The sequence below is a fragment of the Oncorhynchus mykiss genome, chromosome 2 (assembly GCF_013265735.2).
Source record: "Oncorhynchus mykiss isolate Arlee chromosome 2, USDA_OmykA_1.1, whole genome shotgun sequence".
Classification (NCBI taxonomy): domain Eukaryota; kingdom Metazoa; phylum Chordata; class Actinopteri; order Salmoniformes; family Salmonidae; genus Oncorhynchus; species Oncorhynchus mykiss.
The window spans coordinates 33,366,749-33,392,321 of record NC_048566.1 but is presented as its reverse complement, the minus strand read 5'-3'; the positions used below and the strand labels follow the sequence as shown (position 1 = coordinate 33,392,321).

The window sequence follows — 25,573 nt, the reverse complement described above, 5'->3', positions numbered from 1 at the left end:
TTTAACATTTTAAACAACTTTACTAGGCTATTGAAAATCTGAGCCAAACCCCTGTTTTGAAGAGTTTTGATCATGTACATTACTTTTCCTTCTGCTACAAAAGACCTTTCCCAAATATGTCCTGTTTAGTATGTAGAATACAGTTATCTGATTGCAGAGCGATGGGAGGCCATTTAGGGAGGTGAGACTTTGGCTTTGTGGCTCTTTGCTGACAGAAACGTTCCCTTAATTATCCTTATTCTAGTGAACCTCAATCTCCACCACACTCTTGGCCCAGAGTCAACCCAATTCATGCTGTAACACAACAAAATGTGGAATAGGTCAAGGGGTATAAATACTTTCTGAAGGCACAAGTTTGCACATTAGCTACATCACCCAGATGACCTCATCGAAGGAACAGTTCCCGTCCCATCCCGAGCCTTGAATCGATTGCCTGCCTCTCCTTTCTCTGCAGCCAATCGGCGTATGAAGGTTCCCCCACTCTCCCTTTTCCATTTGACGTTAGCTACACTGGGACGTTTCAGTCAAAAAATATCGTGTGGTCATTGGTGTTTTGGATTGTCAGTCAACATCAGTCTGTTTTGCGATTGGCAGTCGACATAATTTGGCTACCTCAGCTGGTCCGACTCAGAAGCGCCTTGGTTGACATTGTTGTTGTTAGTAAGAAACTACTTTGTCGTTGAGTCTTGTTTTGGATTAATTGTAGACTGCAACCTCCGTATTAGCTCAAAGTCAGGAAAAACTGGTCTAATAAACTTGGTTTTCACAATATTTGTCGAGAGGAGGACCATTATGGGACGATGAAAGAAATATCTGCGAAGCCGCTCAAGGTAAGCAGACAAGGGACACTCAACTGCTAGCTAGCTATCCTTGCTAACGACTTTAGCTTGTAACATTATAGCTAGCTGGCAACATTTTGGACAGGACGACCCGTAGCTGGCTTTGTATGAACCTTTTTGTTGAGTTGGAAGGAACTAGCTCGCTAACTCATTAAATGGGAAGTTTTAAGTGGGAGACTCCTAGACGGCTAAAACATGAACTATCTAACTAAGTTACCTAGCTAACGTTAGCTAGTCAGCCCAGCCTTATAACCCATTTAGCTACTAGCTAGCTAGACTTATCAACGTAACTTGCGTTAGTAACGGGCTAGCTAGCAATATGTCGCGTTAACAATGTTGCTTCGGTTACTGTGCCTTGCTAGCTTGCGTTAGTTAACTACGTGCAGGATAACTTTGCTAACATTAACGTTAGCTAGCTGGCTAGTTTTCTTTCTTGCCCATCTGCCTAGTTAGTCAGAGAAGGATAGGACGAATATGTACTATGCTTAGTTAACTAACGTTAAGTTCGTTAACAAATTTAGCTAGCTAACGCTTAGCCCATTCATAGACGACTTACACATACCAGTCGGCTCCTTTAGTAACGTTACATTCTTGGGCTAACTAGTTAACGTTAGCTGATTAGTTAGCCATTATACTCTCTCCTTGTACCCTCATACAACTAGCCTTGTATCTTTCTCTCCCCATCTAACGTTAGGTCTATGAATCCATTTAAGGAATGAGCAACTTCAAACGGGAGGCCTCTGTCAGTCAATTGTTGGTGAAATATTCAGCAAATCGTAGCCCTGTTGCTATAATTAACGTTTTAAAGTAAACCCATAGACATGCAGAGTATCAAATGTTATATCAATACAAGGGACTCCTGCTTTATAGTTATTTGCCCCAGAGTTTAATGATGGCCTGTATTTAGGCTATTGCTTAGTTAATTGTAAAACATTGACAATACATTTCAGTGGGTCGATTGAAACCAGTGACATAGGCTTTGGCAGCTCCACAGTGTATATGTTTATGTAAAGACCTCTCCTCATTATGTAAACTATGCATTGCGCCATTGCCAACACCACTACAATGAAAGGGTAGCATTACACTTTGACTTTAATTATTCAGCTCTTTATTTACAATTGATTTTGTTTGCTTGTAGTCTGGTATAGGCAGCCATCCTGCAACATAAAAGTAGGACAGATACATGCTCTTCACTTCTTAGGCTTACACGGCCTTCTCTCTGATTCATTATGTAAAGAAGGCACATTGTTAGAAGAAATGAGGGTAGTCTAAACCTTAGCAACTCTACCTTCCCTGCAGCTTTCTGACTGCTGTTTGTATGCACTTCGACCTGAACCCATGTGTGTCTTACACCCACTACAAGTACGCTATGCACTATACCATACCATGATCATTGCCAGATCAAGCATCATTTTGGGAGTTGTTATGATATCTGTGATTTGGCAAGAAAATTCTCACTCAAGACCATGTGGTTGTCTTTCAAGTTGTGACCATTTGCATTAAAACACTAGTTGATCGAGCCTACCGCTTGGGGAGAGAAAGGAAACAAAAGGGACAAATGCAGCAAATGCCTTTTTATAGTAGTACAAGTAGAATTCAGAGGGAGCGCACAAGCACAGTGAAATTCTGAGGGATCTATTATTGCAGTGGGAGGAAGAAATGCATCTAGCCCTCCCACCTCTACTCTTTTCAATGGCAATGCAGAGGGATGCTTGAAAGGCAAAATGGATGAGCTAACTGGCAAGAGGAGTGTTCCCCAGTGAGCAGACTGCTAGGGTGTGAGTGCAAGTTTGCATCGTCAGGCTTCGTTACACAAGTCTTCCCTTTTTCAAGGAACTCATTGATCATACAGCGTCACACAGAACACCTGAGACCATCTTTTGGGGAGACTGTATAGTGTCCCTCTGTGATATTGAGATTCTGTAGTACAACTAAGACACTGTGAATGACTTTTAATCCAGCAGTAAATGTCAAATATGTTACACCAAAAAAACAATTAAAAACAACAGCATCACATAGAACAAAATGGTGTTCTGAAGGCATTTGTTTGACAGTGATCACTAGTTGTTTTGCATAGAGCCCTTTGACACTTGACAATGAAACATGGAAAATCTGTGGTTCATGGCTTGATTAGCAATTTTTCATGCTTCCAACATTCAAATGTTTTTTTTTTTACTCTAAATTTCCTAGAGATTTATAAACACTACACTTTGTCAAACTGGATGGCTGGCTGAATCACAGGTGGGAGAAATATGACACTGACAGAGAGCATTATCACCATAATCCATAAAGGCAAGGGATTATCCTATTGACCTGGTGATGTCATAATTCACTTCTATGTTTTATCACCAGTTGAGCATTGTGGAAGTTTTCAGGGTGTGCTTGTCTAGTTTATTGGTGTCCTTTAGCCTATGTGTGACACACAGTGAAGTCATCCACACATGACAGATCTGTGTGCAGTTCCCTTGTGAGCACTCATGTCTTATTCAAACAGTTCTGTGGAGAGAAAAACCCAGAGTCCATCCATTTGTCCTTTAGGATCCTTTCCCTCTTTCCACTCTCCTTATCTAGCACTCTCTCAAAGCTCTAGTCTAAATGATTTGTCACTGTACAGTTTATAAATGCTCTGAAGTGTTACATATGTGAAGTTATGAGTTAAGGCTAAACCCCCTCTTCATCGCTCTCTCACACAGGCATTTAGCCTACCATTGTGTTGGTTGGCTTTAGCCATCATAACTGTCTCTGTGGGGTAGGAGAGACTGAATATTATATTTCAGTGTGGAACCCTGCTGCCGCAGCAACACCTAGTCTAGAGATACAATTTTAAAGTGGTCTCTCGCTGGGCTCCCCCAAACAGCTGTTCAGTAAGAGTGTGTTTCAAGGATCCAGTGTCAGCTTCAGTGCCAGGCCCATGTAGATTAAAACTATTCCCATAGGATCCCTCTACCCCCACAAACAAGGTCAGATTAATAAGTAAATAGTTGAATGCTTCTCCAGGTTAGTGGGACAACTGCATGACTCTGCGTCTCTTATTGCCTCTGTGTTCAAGGATTGTAATTTGTTCTACCACGACCAAATGCTACAGGGTATGCAATGCAGATCTAGGCTTTTAGTATCCCCATGCATGCAGGAGTCACCCCTTCAACCCTGGTTGTTGCCAGCTTAATGTTCCAGCCAACATAGGCATTTCGTTGCTGTCATCAAGGAGGTCAGACCTTGGGTTACCAAAGTTAACCTGGACTCCTGAAAATAACAGGGTAGAGGTGGCCTACATGGGCAATTCATCATTTTGGGAGAACTTAATTGAGCAGCTGACCAATTCCGCCATGACTTTAGTTCTGGGTTAACTGAGATTACATAGGCCTAGTTGCTTACTATGACTGCAATATTGTTTGTGGTTATCTCACCTAGCTACCTTAAGATGAATGCACTAACTTTTAATTCGCTCTGGATAAGAGTGTCTGCTAAATTACTAAAATGTCAAATGTAATGTAAACGTTAACATGAATGGACACATCCTGCCCCCCTTCGTGAAGAGATTCTCTAATTAGGCGACTACGATTTATTCTTCAGGTTCGCTCTGGTGGTCACAATTACTGCTTTACACAGCACATATAGTCTGCTCCATACATTTTCATAAGACTTTATAACCATGACATGTGAGACTTCTAGAATTCCACCACCATGCACCCCTGCATCCTTGTTTGCCAGCACACATCATGGCCCAGACAAGACTGTACCAGATGTGCTTTGGAAGAAAAAACATCCCCATGATTCCTCAGCAGAGGGGCGATCAATAGGAAGCTTGTCTCTGAGATCCTGTGCACCCAGACTGCGACTCATAAAAACCCTGTTCAGCCCCACCCTCCCCTGCGTGCCTGGATGCCAGCCAGCCTTTTGACACAGCAGCCAGGGCTGTTTGTGTCAGGGTGGTGAGGCCTTCAAAACCATGCATCAGCAATCACACCCCGGCCTCTCCCCACGTCCCTACCTAGTACCTACCTCCTTTGTGTTCAACCAGAGACTGGGTGCGTGTGCCCAATGCTTTGGGATACTCTGACTGGTTATTTGACCATTTTATGTGGGGGTTTTGTACTCAACTTTGCTATGCCAACTCTTTTCAGAGGCATCACTGTGGTATGATTGAAGGATGTTGAAAACATTGAGTTCTGATATAAAACAATGGGACACATGCTGACAGTTTTGCTTTTCTGAAGTATCCCCAATATTATCTCAGCATCGCTCTACGGATGTGCCAACCGGGTCAAAAGGTTGTTGGGTATAGCCAAATAGAGGGGTGAATGGGTACAGAGGCTAATCGCTTGCCCTCTCACACAAAAAAAGATCTACAAACCCCCATGACTGGGCCCTCTACCCGGAAGGAAGCCATGGTAAGATCACAGGGCCGCTGGTTCCTCACCCTGCCTCTACAACACAACAGCAGTCCTTCCCACTCTCTCCACTCTAGATCCAAGACAGAACAGCAGTAATCCTGTCCCCGCAGGAGAGGAGCCTCTCGCCCAGGGTGACGTAAAGCCACCGCACTGCCTTGACTGCTAAGCCAGCACCACGTGGCGATTCACATGAGCATTAATGCCCAGGCCTGTCACTGCTAATGCTTGTTTAACCGCTGCCGTTAGCCTAGCCACGGACTGCTTACAGGTTCGGTAGGACCTTGCACATACATAGGATGGGCCTACCCGATGTTGAAAATAAGTTAATTCTATCACAGCCAAACAGATCATTTACCATTCATTTTGGGCTGACAGTATTCTGACTTGAGATCCACAGGTGCAACTCGGCATTAATCATCATTTAGGCTAATGTCAATGGGAGACTTAAAATTCAAGATATTAACTTCGATATTGCCCATTCTGATCATAATGGTAGTAGGTCTTTGAACAATTGCAAATATCAAGACCTTTGTATTCAGTGTTTTTTGTACAAAAGGTTGTTGTTGCCTCCTTAAAAAGATATATACATAACAAATCTATTATAGGATTTTTACTTTGACTTATTTTATTTTTATTTTAGGTTTTGTAATATGGTCAGGATGTGTACTGTTCTTGTTTAGTCCTGTGGTTGTTTCCACAGAGCAGTGCAGCCAAAGATGCAGGTTTGCTTCTAAGAAATATCTGATATGCGTGAAGGAGCTAACTCCCACCCTTTTAAATGTGAGTTATGTAAGCCTTAGCTCATTGTTCTATACCCACAACAAACCATGTTTTTGTGAAGTCTCATTGGCATCTGAAACACATTGATGGCCTTTGCATGTTAAGCTACTGGGGAAAGCAAATATTGGTCAACATTTTAAAATTCAGTCTCATGCCTCTTACTGCCCTACCCAATAGGGTTTAATTGCTTTTATAAACTGGGTGGTTAGAGGAGCCCTGAATGTGGATTGGCTGACAGCCGTGGTATATCATACCAAGGGTATGACAAAACATTACATTTTTACTGCTCCCAATACAATGGTAACCGGTTTATAATAGCAATAGGGCACCTCGGGGGTTTGTGGTATATGGCTAATATACCATGGCTAAGGGCTGTGTTCAGACACTTCGCGATGTGTCGTGCCTAAGAACAGCCCTTAGCCATGTACATTGGCCATGTATATTGGCCATAAACCCCCCCCCCCCCCCCCCGTGCCTTAATGCACGGACGATGCAGAAGCTGGCATTTCTGCACAAAGACATCAATAAAAAGCAGCTAGTGCCGTATGAGGAGTTACCGCCCACGGTGTGCTGAGTTTAGGTTGGCAGTTCTCCGGTAATACTGAAACCAGGGCAGATTGTTCCCTGAGTCCAGCTAAACAATTCTGCTGCAGTCCTTCATTGGCATAGCAGCACTCTGCTCGCACTCTGCAACTGATAGAATCAAGCTATATTATTTTGTTTATCCACAGCATTGAAGAGCATTGACATGTAAGCAGATGGGGTCAAAGTGTAGGCCTAGTCTCATTACAACACACACAAATCAAACATGCCCTCGTAAATTGTCCTGTTACTCCCTTTATGTGACCATTCTCTGTGAACTACCCCTGTGTCCTCACAGGTTGCTACATGGCACAGCAAGGCACAATATGGCATGGATCAGCACCGCATGGCACGGTGTGGCATGACACAGCATGGCACGACACTGCATGGCACACAGCACTGGTCGGAGGATATGTCAGGGGCGTCAGTACTGTTGGCTGCTGCCTCGGCATCCCACATCCCCATCTGAAGCCATCTGCTATGAGTGGCTGTTAATTAGCACTGCTTCACTGTTGATGACTGAGTCTGACTACAGCGACAGGCCCTGTGCACAGGGCAGGGTTACCTCTAAAGCCAGGCACTGGGCAGCTGTAATAAAGTGCCCAATGGAGCATGGTGGCAGGAGAGGAGAGAACAGGCTGTTCTGAAATACTCCATGCCATATGCACATGACCCCCACCACCAATCGTGAACTGGGGGGAGGAGTTGAGACGTCCTTTTCCTCACTTGAGGAAGACCGTTTGTGGGTAAGTGAAACTTTGTTGAGACCTCGGCCACAAAATGCTTGGCTTAGCCATGACGTCAGCTCTCAGACACTTTGATAAACAGTTTATCTGGAAAGCTATTACTCTGCACATTTGAACTGCTTGAACTTGGCAGTTACTGCCATGCATGTCAACGAGGAAATCGTGCCTCTGTCTGCCCAAAAAATGACTGACTACCAGGCCCCCTAACCCTTCTGTACCCTACTGGAGTTAGCCTACACTGCGAGTTGCTACTGAAAAGCCTGCAGTAGCTAGTCCTACACTGTCAGAGAACACTGCACACCTTACTGGTGGCATAACATATTTACCCATTGAAGTTCAGCAGATACACCGGAGAGAGCGAGCAGGAGCCTGTCAGGGATGTTTTGTGTTTCTTGTAGACAAGCTTCTGAGCCATGACACTTGCAGACATAGCTTAGCTGTCTTGTTTGCTCGCCGGAACTTTTCGTCTGTTTCCCCGCCTCTGTTTTCTTTCAGTTGTCTGCTGTTTAAAAACTTTGCACAGTGGGGAGGTGATACGTTTGTTTCATGATTATGGAGGGGTATTTTTAGGCTGTGAAAAGTCTTGTAATTTTGGCGCCTTGAAGATAAGGGGCTGGCTTTCTGCATGCGTTTCTAGCTGTGGTAACAAACCGTACAAACGTAAAGTCTCCTTTTTTTCACAGTAGAACATACAGGGTCGACAGTTGGCTATCACATGGAATGAGAAGCTTGAGTATTTAAGGAGTGAGGGAAGACTGGGATCAAGCGTTACTGAATGCTTACAGCAGGCTTAGACAACATGTGGGATCCCCTTATGCCATTCAATGTTTGATGCCACTTTGTTTTGTAGCCTCCTTCAGATGGGATGTTGTTGATGTGAACTTCTAGCTATGTTCTTACAAAATAGATTAAATTATGTATGCTAATATTGCTTAGTCTGCTATGGACTAGTTTTATCTGAGGCATTTTGGGGGCTAAAGAGTTGGTGCTGACGAGCTGAGCCAGGTGTGTGTGGACGAGAGGAAGGGTGAAAGGGGCAGTTTTTTGGGTGATGACTGGAAATCTCTAAGCCCTGGCTCCAGCAACATGCCCTCTCTGAGGGTGGTCATCCCATGGAATCTCTGACATCAGCTCTATCTCTTTCTCCCCCTTTTCTCTTTCAGTTAGCGCATGAGCAGTGTGCCTTTGTATTCAGTTGCACAGCTTACCTCAGCTGGTGTCCAAGCCTTGATCAAGACTGGAATCTCTGAGTTCATGAATGAATAGATGATGACCAAAAGACCAGGCCTAATTCGAAGGGAAAACAAGTAACAACCCTTTGTTTACCCGAACTCTTGTGCCTGTTGTTGCATTACCATATTTTGAGATCTCGATTTGGAGAAGGGAGAGTAGAGCAGATGCAAAGTTTGGTAACAGAATGACGGTTTGTATTGTATGTTGCCATCGACACCAAACTAAAACTTGCTTTGCTATGGAAAACCAATTTTTCACTAATAAACTCAAATCAGTAGTTTTCATGGTTCAATTGGCTGACATCTCAGAAAATGTTCAAGCTCAAATTTTGCATTTCATAGATTTTTCTCCAATGACCATCTTATACAAATGTTCTTTGACCAGAGAAAATTGTCCAAATCCAATTAAATATTGATTTGGCTAAGAGCTGGAAGGCATTGAAAATTGGAGACATTAGTCTCGTCACCTGAACTGGTTAAGCACATTTACTTAACCAAACGGACACATTGATGGTACATACTAATGGTACCATTAGTAATACACCAATTTGCTAGCAGAACAGGAGTATTTAATATTTAAAAAATAGATTATTGTAAAGGAGAGATGTGGAACAGAAACTACAGTATGGGCTTGTGTCTTCTCGGCTCCTGTCTGGTCACAGATATTGCTGTGTTCCTGCGCCATGTTTAATGGGCACGCAATGATTTGCATTGTGTTGACTCCCATGGTGTTACGTTGCTTAGCGTAGCATGACATTGGGCTAATGTTGGACAGCTCTGTCTCTTATGATGTCCTGCGATTCGTTGCCTTGTAGTGTGTAGCCTATGGTCTTGGGCTGTGCTTCTTTGTCCAGGGCTCCTGCCTTTTATGTTTCTGCAGCTATTCAAATCAAGAAGTAGGTTACTTCAGTTGAGCTGCGTTATGCTGACTTGTACAGCAAAGACCGTTGCTGCTGTGCGGTATGCTTAGCTGTAGTTGCAGTATTCTGAAGCTCAGGAGGAACTGGGTAAATGGGCTTGATTTGACTTCATTCATCCGCCAGACAAGCTCGGCCTCCTCAGACGTAGCGGTGCAGTTATGTAATGAGCTAGTGGGCTCAGCTTCAGTCAGTAATCACACCATTGTTTGACTTCCTCTAGTTGTGAAGCGTCTGTACTCTGTTTAGTCACTTTATGATCTCTTGATCCTATTTCTGACTGATCCCTGGTACATTTGACTTGCTGAGAATGAGGGATTATTAGTACATAACAAGGAAGGCTTGGGGCTATTACATGCTCATAAGATTTTGCTCTTTCTTTTAAAGCTGTGATTAGGCTAGCCTTATATGCGATACAGGGTTTCCAAGTACAGTAATAGCTTATCAGGCTATAGTTGACAGTCTAGTATGCCACTTCATAAAGTTCATAAATCAGTCTAACCAAATAGCTTAAGCTGTTCCAGCGTTTTTGGCCATCTCTGAGCTGCTGTGCCTCGGACTACTGTGCCACTTCCTAACCCCTCTGCAACTTTCCTCCAGCCCAGGGGTATGGGCCTACCACTGGGCAACATTTATCATCGCTGACGCAACTCACACGGCCTCTGTTGTCTTATCAGCCCTTCTATATTATCACTCGTGATTTTTGCAGTGGTGAGAGGGTGTTTCACACTCACTGAGATCACAGGGAAACGTTGATTTAAACTAAAATAGAACTGACACATTTAGAGATGTGGTCATCCATCTTGTGAGGATGAAGGATGAAATGGGAATAGAACAACCCAATTGTCCATCTTTGGAAAAGGCTGACTTAAGGCGATATGTTGATAACAATGGAACAATGTAATTGTAAATCCCGAGTATCTTCAGGTACAGTGGCTAGCCCTACCGTTTTCATATTGGGCCTCAGGCTTTAGCTGCTCTCCCTCTCGACTGTAAAGTGAGGTTCATTTTTCACATGATGAATGACTTAGTGGGCCAAACATGAAATGGCAAGTCCTTCTGCTGTGCACTAGTGACATCCAACAACCCTGCTCCCCCTTCACTGGAAGTGCAGATCCCTCTCATTTTGTAAGGATGCATACAGGGCTGACTCTAACGAATGACTGCCCTTAAAAAGCTAATTTGGTCATATAGTCAAAGTCTTGTCCAAAGCTGAGATTTGTGAGTTTTAAAGAAAAACAATTGAATAAAGGGTACTGTAACAGTTTTCCTTGGGTTAAGTTTATTTCAATCCTGTCCACAGCTGGCAGCACCCAAGTGAAACCTCAATTCGGAATGCGTAGCTGCACGCGACCCCATCGTATTGTCCGTGGTCAAATTGGTTTCACATTGGATAGTTCCCAACTAGCCCCATAGGGATATCAGTAAATTACACAATGTAGGCCTACATGGGACAATATTTTAATGTCAGTAGCTCCCAATTTCAATGACTTAACCTCAAACGTACTATAGATTGTAAAAGTGCATATACAAATATTGAGGTATTTTAATGAGACAACTAAAAGAGTGCAACATGAAAATATTGTCCCATTTACAGTGCCTTGCGAAAGTATTCGGCCCCCTTGAACTTTGCGACCTTTTGCCACATTTCAGGCTTCAAACATAAAGATATAAAACTGTATTTTTTTGTGAAGAATCAACAACAAGTGGGACACAATCATGAAGTGGAACGAGATTTATTGGATATTTCAAACTTTTTTAACAAATCAAAAACTGAAAAATTGGGCGTGCAAAATTATTCAGCCCCTTTACTTTCAGTGCAGCAAACTCTCTCCAGAAGTTCAGTGAGGATCTCTGAATGATCCAATGTTGACCTAAATGACTAATGATGATAAATACAATCCACCTGTGTGTAATCAAGTCTCCGTATAAATGCACCTACACTGTGATAGTCTCAGAGGTCCGTTAAAAGCGCAGAGAGCATCATGAAGAACAAGGAACACACCAGGCAGGTCCGAGATACTGTTGTGAAGAAGTTTAAAGCCGGATTTGGATACAAAAAGATTTCCCAAGCTTTAAACATCCCAAGGAGCACTGTGCAAGCGATAATATTGAAATGGAAGTAGTATCAGACCACTGCAAATCTACCAAGACCTGGCCGTCCCTCTAAACTTTCAGCTCATACAAGGAGAAGACTGATCAGAGATGTAGCCAAGAGGCCCATGATCACTCTGGATGAACTGCAGAGATCTACAGCTGAGGTGGGAGACTCTGTCCATAGGACAACAATCAGTCGTATATTGCACAAATCTGGCCTTTATGGAAGAGTGGCAAGAATAAAGCCATTTCTTAAAGATATCCATAAAAAGTGTTGTTTAAAGTTTGCCACAAGCCACCTAGGAGACACACCAAACATGTGGAAGAAGGTGCTCTGGTCAGATTAAACCAAAATTGAACTTTTTGGCAACAATGCAAAACGTTATGTTTGGCGTAAAAGCAACACAGCTCATCACCCTGAACACACCATCCCCACTGTCAAACATGGTGGTGGCAGCATCATGGTTTGGGCCTGCTTTTCTTCAGCAGGGACAGGGAAGATGGTTGGAGCCAAATACAGGACCATTCTGGAAGAGAACCTGATGGAGTCTGCAAAAGACCTGAGACTGGGACGGAGATTTGTCTTCCAACAAGACAATGATCCAAAACATAAAGCAAAATCTACAATGGAATGGTTCAAAAATAAACATATCCAGGTGTTAGAATGGCCAAGTCAAAGTCCAGACCTGAATCCAATCGAGAATCTGTGGAAAGAACTGAAAACTGCTGTTCACAAATGCTCTCCATCCAACCTCACTGAGCTCGAGCTGTTTTGCAAGGAGGAATGGGAAAAAATGTCAGTCTCTCGATGTGCAAAACTGATAGACATACCCCAAGCGACTTACAGCTGTAATCGCAGCAAAAGGTGGCGCTACAAAGTATTAACTTAAGGGGGCTGAATAATTTTGCACGCCCAATTTTTCAGTTTTTGATTTGTTAAAAAAGTTTGAAATATCCAATAAATGTCGTTCCACTTCATGATTGTGTCCCACTTTTTGTTGATTCTTCACAAAAAAATACAGTTTTATATCTTTATGTTTGAAGCCTGAAATGTGGCAAAAGGTCAAGGGGGCCGAATACTTTCGCAAGGCACTGTACATTGCACAATCTATTGATGGTGCTTAACTAGCCCCAGAAATAGGCAATCCAATGTCAAACCAACTTTGCCACAGTTGCACACCAGCCTGCTAATTGGTGAAAGAAGTTGGCTAGCACTAACTAGCCTAGGCAACTACAAGACACAATACCTGGTTAGACTGTTTCAAGTTATGTACGAACGCTTGTCACGTGGGAAAACACACACAAGGCACCCACGGGGGGGGGGGGGGGGGGGGGGGGGGTAAATGTGGGTGCCGTGTGTGTGTGGGGCTAGTTAAGAACTCTACTTTGGCTTCAGTCATGGCCGCTGCATTTAATGACCAAGCCGATAAACGAAGCCAAATCAGGACGTTGAACTCCCTTTAATAATAGCCTCAAAATGGGGTATTTTTGCTTCATGGGGTTCTGAATACGAATATGTGAAGGGTTGTCAGAGGTCACCAAAATTCTGAAATATCAGTTATTCCAGACCTGTGCATCTTTCTTAGCAGTAGGCCTACCAGTTTATTTGATGCTCCCCCTGTGCGCTACCACAGGCAATGCAGATTTATCATGAAAGAGTGCCTGTACAGCTGGACCTAATTTCTTGTCCAGGCTTGATGGAAGTTGGTGGAGCAAGATGTCTTGTAGGCCTAGATAGGCAAGTTTTCCTAGTGCTAGGCCTATAGTGGAGCAAGTGCAAAAAACACTTGTAGGTCTTGGTGTAAGCCTACTTAAGTAATGTAGGTCATATTGAGTGACCTTACATGATTACACAATGTGACATGACAAAGCATTTGGAGCAGTCCCGCCCTTAATAACTAGGCTATAACCTAGTCTTTCTCGGTCTTGTTGTGCTAAACATTTATCTTAGGCTAGATCACTTCCTATAATATCTGATTAATTTTAAAGCAATGGTTCTATAGACCTATTCCTGTTTGGAATGATATCTCTAGTATTCTTCTGTGGCTCTCAGCTGCTGGGGTGGCAGCTCTCTTGTTTTAGCTGGCTCACACCCCAGGTTATGTAGCTGTGTGTTAGACCAACATGGCTCCAAACTACTTGCCAAGGAGGCCTCTGCTGTTTCAGTGACTAATAATTTAGTGTTTTGATTTCAGGCCATGCCCCTTTTGAGTCCAATTTATCATTCAAAATGTGTCAAGCAGCACTATCTTTTTTTTCTATATTCATTTGATTCAGTGTTTGATTTTTAGGTTTGTACTAGTCTCGTGACAACAAACATTTCAAATGTCTGTCAGGAGACTGGGATATGACGGATAGTGTGGAACATTCTTCTGTTGTGCTTTTTTTGTGTACTTGTTTGTTTAGAAGAATCACGATTTTTGAGGGGGTTCACCTACACCTGCCCATGCATTATTTTGAATTTCAGAATGGGTGGGTGTATTTGGCCCATAGACTTTCCAAGGCTTGCAGAGCGAGAGTGAGGTTGGGGTGGGAAGCTGCCAAACAGGATCCGCTTCTCGCACTAGTCCAACATCTCCCCGTCCTCCACCCAGAACCTGATGGAGTAGCTGGCCAGAGGTTCTGGGTTGCTGACATTAGCTTTCTACTAACCTGTTAGTCAAAGTCAGCTTAGCACCGCATTGACTGTGCTTACACTCAACTCTCGTTTCTCCTAAGTCACTTGCAGTAGGTCTGTTCTTCACATGCTTAAATTAGACTTCTCCAGACCTCTGTCCAGACCTCTGTTTTGGTTAGCCTGCAGTTTCACTGCTGGAAGCCTATACTGTAATGGAGGTTGTCTCTCCATCCCTTGTTTACCTCCATGAATCTTCCACGGGCCCACACAATGGCTGCAGCCGGCCGTGGTGACCTCTTCATGTCTGCTTCAGTGATCCAGGCCTCTCCCAGGGTCAGCACCCACGTGCTAGCAGCAGCTTCCATTATGTAACCTCTCAGACAAAAGCCTAGCCGGCCTGCACACATCACTGACTGCTCTATGCTGGCAGCAGGGCCATTATGCTAGTCAGGTCATCGCTTGGGTGTCTCTCACATAACCTAAACAGGATTGAAACTATTTTCGGGAAATTCTGACTTAGTTTCAACCCCTGTTCTCTTACATTGATGTCAATATTTGCAGACATAATATTGACATCAATTTGTCATTGTCGATTAATCACCCCTAGCAGCCATCAACTAATAATTTAGTGGGACCCTTCCCTAGTTTTGTGGCCCTCACCTCATTGTCAAGAACTCCTGCTGGTTGATGCATCAGAAGCTGAGTGCGTCCACAGGAATGGATGATGTTAGAGGCTGGTAATAACAAAGTCCTTTCACTGGTCTGTTGGGTCCATTCTGTCCACAGAGCGACACATTACCAGCAGGCATTGGCACTAGCTTGTCTGTTGATACATCATTATTTGTTGGACTTAGTTCGCTCAACTCCCAGCAGTAGGTGTAATAGTGTTTCTCAAACTAATCATGTCAAAGTTATCTTTATGAGATGCAGGAAAGTCAACACAACAAGAGACTTTGTATGGAGGCCAGGGACTAGGGAGATATTGTCCTGCTGGCTTCTCTCACTAGTGTAAACACTAACCTACCACCAGAGCCAGAAGTACTTGTCCACTCAACTCCTGTCTCTTTTGAATGATGAGTATACTCACACAGCCTCTTGCCAACAGATGTTACAGTGCCTTCGGAAAGTATTCAGACCTTTGAATTTTTCCACATTTTTGTTACGTTACATCCTTATTCTAAAATGGATTAAATAAAATAAAAAATCCTCAGCAATCTACACACACTACCCCATAATGACACAGTGAAAACAGGTTTTTAGAAATAGCTTATTTACATAAGTATTCAGACCCTTTGCTATGAGACTCGAAATTGAGCTCTGGTGCATCCTGTTTCCATTGATCAACCTTGAGATGTTTCTACAACTTGATTGGAGTCCACCTGTGGTAAATTCTATTGATTGGACATGATTTAGAAAGGCACACACCTGTCTATATAAGGTCCCACATTTGACAGTGCATGTCAGAGCAAAAACCAAACCATGATGTCGAAGGAATTGTACATAGAGCTCCGAGACAGGATTGTGTCAATCGACATATCTGGGGAAAGATACCAAAAAAATGTTTGCAGCATTGACGGTCCCCAAGGACACAGTGGCCTCCATTCTTAAATGGAAGAAGTTTGGACCCACCAAGACTCTTGCTAGAGCTGGTCGCCTGGCCAAACTGAGCAATCAGGGGAGAAGGGCCTTGGTCAGGGAGGTGACCAAGAACCTGTTGGTCAATCTGACAGAGCTCCAGAGTTCCAAAAGGACAACCATCTCTGCAGCACTCAACCAATCAGGCCTTTATGGTAGTGTGGCCAGACGGAAGCCACTCCGTAGTAAAAGGCACATGACAACCCGCTTTGAGTTTGCCAATAGGCACCTAAAGACAACGAGAAAGAAGATTCTTCGGTTTGATGAAACCAAGTTTGGCCTGAATACCAAGCATCATGTCTGGAGGAAACCTGGCACTATCCCTAAGGTGGATCATGGTGGTGGTGGCAGCATTATGCTGTGGGGATGCATTTCAATGGCACAGACTGGGAGACTAGTCAGGATAGAGAGAAAGATGAACCTAACAACGTACAGAGATCCTTGATGAACACCTGCTCCAGAGTGCTCAGGACCTCTGACTGGGACGAAGGTTCACCTTCCAACAGGACAACGATCCTAAGCACACAGCCAAGACAATGCAGAAGTGGCTTGAGTAGCCCAGCCAGAGCCTGGACTTGAACCCCATCAAACATCTCTGGAGAGAGCTGAAAATAGCTGTGCAGCAACGCTCCCCATCCAATCTGACATAGCTTGAAAGGATCTGCAGAGAAGAACGGGAGAAACTCCCCAAATACATGTGTGCCAGGCTTGTAGTGCCGTACCAAGAAGACTAATCGCTGTCAAAAGTGCTTAGTAAAGGTTCTGAATACTTGTCTAGATTTGATATTTCAGTTTTATTTTTTTTGTTGTAAATTAGCAAACATTTCTAAAAACCTGTTTTTGGTTTGTTCTTATTGGGTATTGTGTGTAGATTGAGTTTAAAAAAATAAGTGTTTAATCAATTTTAGAATAAGGCTGTAACAAAATGTGGAAGTATTTTCAGAAGGCACTGTATAGTTTTGTTGAAGGGTAGGCTGGCTCCTATCCACAGCGGCTTTGGGAAAAGACTAGTATCAGCGATGTGAACATAGCCGTGATGTGTATATGTGAATAAGAGTGCATTTCTACACAGCAAGTGTGTTGGAGACCCTGCAAAGAGGGTTTTTTTTGTGGCCGACTTTGGAACGAGGGCACTGGAAATACTCTGGTTTAGAAAGACCTTTTGTCCTGTTGAATTTCTTCTCTTGCCTGCCTGTATGCCTTTGTTGTAAGAAGAGAGGGAGAGCGAGAGCGAGGGATGGGTGTTAAATGGGTGGGTGTTTTTTTAAAACATGATTCATCAGGTGCGGTGGTGAAGAATTCACTGAGTCAGAGCTGAGGCAAGAATAGAGGGTGGATGAGCTGAGGCATGGGTGGGGCTAGATGACTGCAGGTAACAAGGATGGTAGTCCACTCACAGCTTGAACCTCAGTACCTCAAAGCCGTAACATGATACGTGGAACATTTGACCATATAGTACGCTATGGTAGGGCTGGGCAGTATACCGTTTTTTGCGATCTACCGTATTGATGCACAGGCCGGTTTGTGTTTTTACTTTACCTTCTATAAAGGTATTTGAATGTTTGTTTTGTTAAATGGGATGCGTAGTGTCTAACGTCCATTTTTATAGTGTACTTTGCTACTTGAGTCATCTCTCTCCACTCTCTATGCCACTTTCCAGACAGGCCTAACCACTCAAGGAGCGCATTTGTTTATCCTCGACCACGAGACACTTGCGTCCAGTCTGCATGGTCAATGCAGCATATGCAACAATGATGCAGTTGTCACTTTTAGCAAGTTGTTCTTAAATCTTGTTAGCCGCTAATGCTAATCGCTAGCTAGCTAATACATTTACTGAGTAAGAGCAACCGAAAGCTAATTAGCAATACAGCTAGATAAAACCAGTGATGGTGTAGACCTATATCAGCATGTTGTTTGTGCAACAGTATCTTTGAAATTGAAGAGGTGAATGCAAATCAATAATATTTTAGCTACATGAAGTAGCTAAGAGATTCAATGTAGCCAATGATTATAGGGTCCCCTAGGAAACACCTATCAGCGTCAAACAACACTGTATTAAAGTGCCCACTATTATATTCCAACTATATAATTAGAATATACATTCTATTTCCATGATTCCAGCAGTTAACCCAAGTGTTTTGCTCTAAATTGCAAGTAAAATTGCAACATTCGGTTAAAAAATAAGGCCCACATTGGTTGCCCATATTGTGCAGCCCTACATGGCAGTGTAGAAATGATCTCAAATGCTGAAATTGATGAAAGTTATGATTTTCTTTTTGGGTTGAAGTTGAATTGAGCAGTGTAAAACAATCAGAATGGAGACTATGTTTGTGTAATTCTGTTGTTTTTGTCACACTGCTATGCTTTATCTTGGCCAGGTCGCAGTTGTAAATTATAACTTGTTCTCAACTGGCCTTCCTGGTTAAATAAAGGTGAGAAAAAAAGACTCCATTAAAATCACTAGAATGTATGTTGCCACCCTAGGGTCACGCACTACTCATAAAGCAAATTTAGAACTTTTATTATTAAAAAACACAAAATACCATCATAACGTCAAAAATTTTTTTTTTTTTAAATACCATGATATAATGATTTGGCCTTATCGCCCAACCCTATCCTAGGTTACCAAAGGATGTTGAAGTACTGCTTTAGAGAGCATAATCAAAAGAGAGCATAATCTCAATTCCGATATTTATACCGAACAAAAATCTAAACGCAACATGCAACAATTTCAAAGGTTTTACTCAGTTACAGTTCATATAATCAGTCAATTGAAATAATAAATTATTTTGGCCCCCAATCTATGGATTTCACATGACTGGCAGGGGTGTAGCCATGGGGGAAGCCAGGCCCCAGTCAATCAGCATCCCCCCCCCCCCCGCCACTCCACAAAATGCCATTATTATAGACAGAAATACTCCTCAGCATCCCCCACTTCCCCTCAGACAATACTGCAGGAGAAGAAGCCGATTGTGGAGGTCCTGCGGTCGTTAGGCTGGTTTGACGTACTGCTAAATTTTCTACAACGACATTGGAGGCAGTTTATGGTAGATACATTGACATTCAATTCTCTGGCAACAGCTCTTGTGGACATTCCTACAGTCAGCATGCCAATTGCACACTCCCTCAGCTTGAGACATCTGTGGCATTATGTTTTTCATATGCCACACCTGTCAGGTGGATGGATTATCTTGGCTAAGGAGAAATGCTCACAAACAGGGAAGTAAACACATTTGTGCACAAAATCTGAGAAATAATGTTTTTGTATGGAACATTTCTGGGATTTTTATTTCATGAAACATGGGACCAACCGTTTACATGTTTTATATTTTGACGTATTATAGGTCACATATTGGCACAGTGCTACAGCCAAACACTAGCTGCCTTATGGACTGAGGCTTCTAGTGTCAACATCTATCTTATTTCTGTCAGGGACATTTCTATTTGTCCTTGCACTTGTATCGATTGCCCTCTCCATCTCTCCTTTCAATAGCCCATCTGTAGAAAATGTATTGTTCCCCAGTCTCGATGGGGGTCATCATTGCTATTTGCTACTCTAAAAACCTTGGTTACCATAGGAACATGACATTTTGCCTGGTCCAGTTATGCCTCTTTTCAGTCATGTGCTTTCTATTGCCTATGGATTGCTGTAGTTTTGGACTTTTTCTAAACCCCAGTCATTGTTTGAGTACACCAGACCCTTTGTGTGCTGACTCTCTAAATGAGACTTCTTTGTGCACTGTAGTTCAGAGTGTGCTGTGTAGGTAGAAAACAACCTAGAGACCCATTTGCATCATCCCAACATGTTATTTTGTTGCTATGATTCAATGCAAATGTGAACACCTTTTTTAATTTGCTCAACAGCTCTGTGAGCAGCCTACCACAACAGTGGTCATGGGTGAGTGAGATGTGGCCAGGCATAGGGGTCAACAGGAAACTTATTTTCCACAGAGATGTTGCCCTTTACCAAAACAGGCTTACACGTGGGTACTATGAAAGGGTCAGTGGGATTATGTTCTATCTTTTTTTATGTGTGTTAGCTGTTAATAAGATTACATTTAACACACTTGAATCCTTTTTCCTGGACCAATAACATTCCACAGTACCTGCATGCTGTACAAATGGATCATAGTTTGATGCTAATTCAGGTTGACATTTTCATCCGTTTTGCTTATTTTTGATTCTATTCAGGTTTGGCTGGACGTGTAAGGCAAGTTGAAGAGCCCCTCTCCCCCTTCCCCTTGGTCCAGTGGTCTTGTTGGGGAGGGCGGATCCCCTGTGTTTTTCTGCCCTGATGCCCCCCGCCGCCCTGTAAATTCATGATCACATGACCTTGGATATGGACGCAGTCCTGTCCGACTTTGTCCGTTCCACTGGAGCCGAACCAGGACTAGCCAGAGACCTGCTAGAGGGTGAGTTGCAAGGCATTCTGGGGTAAAATAGATGGTTTTATGGCCAACTGCTAGTGAGAGGTATAAATTGAGCAGTGCACCTCCCAGTTAGAGCTTTTGGTAGCTGTTGGTTAGGTAAGCTATCATGTAAAAGGAGGAAGTTAAATCCAGAAGAGACTCAACTCTTGTTGCCTAGCAGCAGCACAAGTTGCAGATACGAATATGGGTTAAAAATGTAATGCACTGCAGTAGCTATACGGCAGTGAGAGACAAGACGTGCTCAAAATTCAAGTATTTACTCAAGCAACGGAAAGTGTCAGTGGCCTTTACATACGATAACAGTCGCTATGGTTCTGTTGACATATGGTAAATATTTAAACTAATGACTTGTGTGTGTGGATCTGACTTTCATAAAATGTGTTGGCTTTTTCGGTCAGGTTTGACTTGTCCTTTTCATTTGCAGGGAAGAACTGGGATCTCACCGCCGCCCTCAGTGACTTTGAACAGCTGCGACAGGTGCATGCTGGGAACCTGTCGTACTCTTTTGCTGAGGAGAGGACGTACCCAGCCCCGGAGAAGGAGATGGCCAGGGTGGGGCGGCCCCTTCTGCACCGTCAAGAGGAGGTGCTGCAAGGTGAGAACGGTGGTAAGTGTAAAATAATATTTTGGGCATAATGTCACTTACTCACAACCACTTATCTGTTGTCCTCTTGTTCTCCTCATTGTGATAAACTAGAACCCTCTTTTTGTTAATTCACTTTTTGTTTTTGACAATTCTCAAGTCAGCCTTCCTTGTATACTTTCCCCTTGTCCAATTTCTCTTTCCCACCCCTTCCCACAATTAACCTAAACTCCTCTTTTTTTTGTGATACCTCCCTCTGCAGCCACAGAGAAGCGTCTATCGAGAGGCATCTCCCATGCCAGCTCTACCATCGTGTCCCTGGCACGGTCACACGTCTCCAGTACTGGCAACTGTAGTAGTGAGCCCCTTCTGGACACGCCTCTGTGCACATTCCAGCTGCCCGACCTCACTGTGTACCGGGACGACTTCCGCGGCTTCATCGAGAGGGACCTCATTGAGCAATCTATGATGGTGGCCCTAGAGCACGCCGGTGAGTTTAACTGCACGGGTCCCACTGCTGCCATTAATTACAAATAAATGACTTTATTCACTTCTGAGGCAATCTTGTTAATTGTGTTGTGTAGATGACCGTCTACACCGTAGTTTCTCAGTACTACACGTGTGTTCTGAATTGTTTTTAGTGTGAGTGACTGTTCTGTTTACGTTAAGGCCGACTCAATTGGTGGACACGGGTGGGACCTAACTGTCAGAGTCTATTGCCATTGGCAACGAGTGGGGACGGAAACTGCCTGTTGCATGCAGCGTCATTGGGTGAGTGTCATAGCCTTTCAAACAAGATCCAAATCTAACGTGTTAGGTCATACTCTCCTATGTCAACCAATGATGAGAGCTTCATTCTTAGCTGAAAGTAAGCCCTTGAATAATTGTGATACACATTATAGCTAAGCGGCAGTGTCCTGCTGGAGAGGCTTAGCCCAGAGCAATTAATTAGGACCCAATTGAGGTGTAAGCATTGTATGCAAAATGCCTTGTAATCCAGCCTTAGAAATGGGGCTTTATTTGTGATATACCTGAAGCTAAGGCCCATAATGGCAGCTTAGGCTAATTAAGAACAGAACTCCCACATCAAGCAACTTGCCTTTTGCCTTGAGTAAGGTTTGGATGTAACCACTGGTTTTCCTTTCTTTGAGATGGTGTTGTTTATACTATGTGTCTGTACGGCCTTGCAGGTATGTGGGGCTTTCATGACCGCGACCTGATGCTGCGGAAGTCTCTATATGCACTGATGGACCACGGCCAGGAGAGGGAGTCGCTGAGACGCAGGTGGAGGTGGCAGCAGACCATGCAGAATAAAGAGGTGGGGAATTCACTAGGATGGATCCATGTGAAACTTAGTCCAAGGGATTGTTTACAGTCCAAACTTCCATTTCAGTGTATTGAAGTGTGTGTGTCCACAGTCTGGTCTGGTGTACACAGAGGAGGAGTGGCAGAAGGAGTGGAATGAGCTGCTAAAACTGGCCTCCAGTGAACCTAGGATACACTATGGCAGCAATGGGTAAGACATGTCTTGGACATCTCTCACACGCATTATTTATGTTAAGTATCTATACCATTATATTAAGTTTGAGGCATACCACATGAAGTTACGGCCCTTCATGAGCCTCTGTTTTGGAACGAAGACTTAAGATAGTGAGAGGAAAATGTTAGATAGTGGCTACCTATGTCACTTCCTGGGTGTTTCCTGAGTGCAGGACGGAGTCATCAGAGGAGCCTGTGTACGAGAGTCTGGAGGAGTTCCATGTGTTCGTCCTGGCCCATGTCCTGAGGAGGCCCATAGTAGTGGTGGCAGACACCATGCTCAGGGACTCTGGAGGAGAGGGTAGGAAGATACATTTTGATATTACCAATTGGCTGCCTTACATCATAAGCTGTACTTTATGAACTTTAGTGTTGTAGTGGATTGTGATGTTTTATGCTAAACGGTATTCTTCTTCCCTTACCAGCTTTTGCCCCCATCCCATTCGGAGGGATCTATCTGCCCCTGGAGGTGCCAGCTGCCAAGTGCCATCGTTCGCCCTTAGTACTGGCGTACGACCAGGCCCACTTCTCTGCCCTCGTCTCCATGGAGCAGAAGGGCGGATCCAAAGAGCAAGGTAATGTTACGCATCCATCATCAGCCTACTACAACACGCCAACACGTCTCATAGTGAAGTGGGCCACTTGAATAGACTACACCTCACCAAAGTGGAAATTGGAGGAACTGCACATCAATCATAGTCCCAAAATATTATTTTTGGACATCAATGTTTTTCTAAAATGAAAAAGTCTGAGATTAGGGCTACCTGTGACATCTCTGATGTTTCCTTTGAAATATTTGAAGGTTCGGTTTTGAATTCAAGTAATTCCCTTGACTGACAGTGTTTGTTCGTAAAATAACACTCACTTGACGTTCCGACTGAAGAGTAGCATTCTGATCTCACATCAGTCAAACACTGACGCTAAAGTTGGCTAGCTTGCTAGCTACTTCCAGACACAAATGAGGAGACACCATCCTCTGACCATTTTACTCACCCTAGAAGAGCTGGTTATACTGTTCCCTTATCTAGAAGGGTTCGTGACTAAATGTCATACTGGCAACAATAAAAAAATTAAAAAATTGTTTTTACAGAAACATGTAAACTGGGTGTATGTTATTTGTAACTTTATCAATTATTCTGCATTCTGGGACTCTCAAACCAGAGTACTAATTGGAGTAGATTGCCAGTGTTTATGAATTTACCCCATGACCAACATCAAAGTACGCCTCCAAGACACGAATCTTGTCTTTTCAGTTGTATTTTCTTAATGAGGCATAGGAAAACCGAGGTGAAATTGGGTCCCCCTTACAGTCCCTCTTTAATTAGTGTTTTGAATCAGTTGAATGACACTTGCTGGATGAAAGAATGCCTTTAATTTGACTTTGATCATTTTTGCTCCCTCTCCCCCCACAGTTGTGATCCCTCTCACTGACTCAGAACACAAAATGCTGCCTGTACACTTTGCAGTGGACCCTGGGAAGGACTGGGAATGGGGCAAGGATGACACAGACAATGTCATGTTGGCAAGGTATGACCTGAATCACTACACTTCGAATTGGTTCTGCATTACCCCCTCCAAAAACACACACAGTCACTATGTCCTCATAGGACCTAGTGTCTGTGGGTAGGGATTGACCCCTGCACCAGATTAGAGAAATGCTTGTCAGTGAGAGTGAGATTAGGACTAAATGCCTTCTATGATTGGAACAAGGGGAATACAGAAATAGCCTGAAATAAAAATAGCTGGATATTTATTCCATTGGATTAAGATTTGCTGTTTCAACTGGAATGCTGTACAAGAATAACTTAAATGGAATTAATACAGTGCCTTCAGAAAGTATTCACTCCCCTTGATTTTTCCCCACATTTTGTAGTTAGTCTGAATTTAAAATGGATTCAATTGAGGTTTTGTCTCTGGCCTACACACAATGTCAAAGAGGAATTATTTTTTTTAGACATTTTTTACTAATTAATGAAAAGCTGAAATGTCTTGAGCCAGTAAGTATTCAATCCCTTTGTTATGGTAAGCCTAAATAAGTTCAGGAGTAAAAATGTGCAAAAGTCACAAGTTGCAATAATAGTGTTTACATGATTTTTGAATGACTACCTCATCTCAGTACCCCACACATACAATTATCTGTAAGGTCTCTAAGTCGAGCAGTGAATTTCAAACACAGATTCAACCACAAAGATCAGGGAGGTTTTCCAATGCCTCGCAAAGAAAGCGCCTAATGGTAGATACATTTTTTAAAATTAAAATAAGCAGACATTGAATACCCCTTTGAGCATGGTGATGCTATTAATTACACTTCGGACGGTGTATCAATACACCCAGTGACTAAGATACACGCGGCCTTCCTAACTCTGTTGCCGGAGAAGAAGTAAACCGCTCAGGGATTTCACTATGAGGCCAATGGTGACTTTAAAACAGTTCAAGTTTAATGGCTGTGATAGAACTTCGGACAGTAGTGATAGAACTCCACAATAGTGCTGAGCGATTGGTGCTTTTGAGGTCGTTTTGGTTTGATTATTAAAAAATAATCATGTTTTTCAGTTTCGGTTATTTGGGTTGAATGCTGTAACACAGAATAAAACAATGAATGAGTCCCATGATGGTAGTGACTGTCCATTACTGCTTAATTTATTAACCATAATTTATTCACATTACTTTCAAAATTTCAGTTGTGCATATTACATTTGTTTTATGGCTTTATTTCATTCCGAGTCCTCATCTCTGTAGAGCTGCTGCCTAAGTGGTCAGACAAAAATACATTTTTTTCTTTTTTTTTTTAGTTCTCCAAAGTAAATAAGGCATACTTTTATGACTGTTGTTTACTGTATTTTCAGGTAGAGATGACTAGCAAAGCAACTGCTGCTTTCTATGTCCCCTCATGATCAAGCATTCTTGTCTCTTCTGTAGCAGGCATAAAAGAAACACAGACCGACAAGTAGATGTGCAATGGTTTATGATCATTGTAATCAATTTAGAGGCGAAAGAAACTCGCACCTGTTTAGGCGAGGTGCTGGCTAAGGGAATAGAACACTTGAAAAATGAAAGGAGAGCCCCAGACTCTAGGAGCTCAAATGCAATAATTTAATAACCTAAAATCCAACATTTCGACAGACAAGCTGTCTTGATCAGCGTGTAATGACAAACACTGCGGGGTGACTAGTTTATATAGT

The 25,573-nt window shown here is 43.0% G+C and overlaps 1 protein-coding gene across 2 annotated transcripts in view; it reads left to right on the top strand.

Moving 5' to 3' along the window:
• The first annotated feature begins 511 nt into the window (after positions 1-511).
• The window catches only part of LOC110487659 (OTU domain-containing protein 7B), a 32,652-nt gene continuing 7,590 nt past the window's right edge, over positions 512-25,573 (top strand). The window contains exons 1-10 of one of the 2 annotated variants that reach the window (XM_036946349.1): positions 512-830; positions 20,031-20,251; positions 20,694-20,864; positions 21,115-21,342; positions 21,522-21,623; positions 22,043-22,170; positions 22,271-22,368; positions 22,565-22,692; positions 22,817-22,966; positions 23,804-23,918. In XM_036946349.1, coding sequence (XP_036802244.1) covers positions 20,167-20,251; positions 20,694-20,864; positions 21,115-21,342; positions 21,522-21,623; positions 22,043-22,170; positions 22,271-22,368; positions 22,565-22,692; positions 22,817-22,966; positions 23,804-23,918 — 1,205 coding nt within the window. In that variant the 5' untranslated portion in view covers positions 512-830; positions 20,031-20,166. Of the gene's footprint in view, positions 831-20,030; positions 20,252-20,693; positions 20,877-21,114; positions 21,343-21,521; positions 21,624-22,042; positions 22,171-22,270; positions 22,369-22,564; positions 22,693-22,816; positions 22,967-23,803; positions 23,919-25,573 lie in introns of both variants that reach the window. The other variant, XM_036946341.1, reaches the window with a different exon arrangement.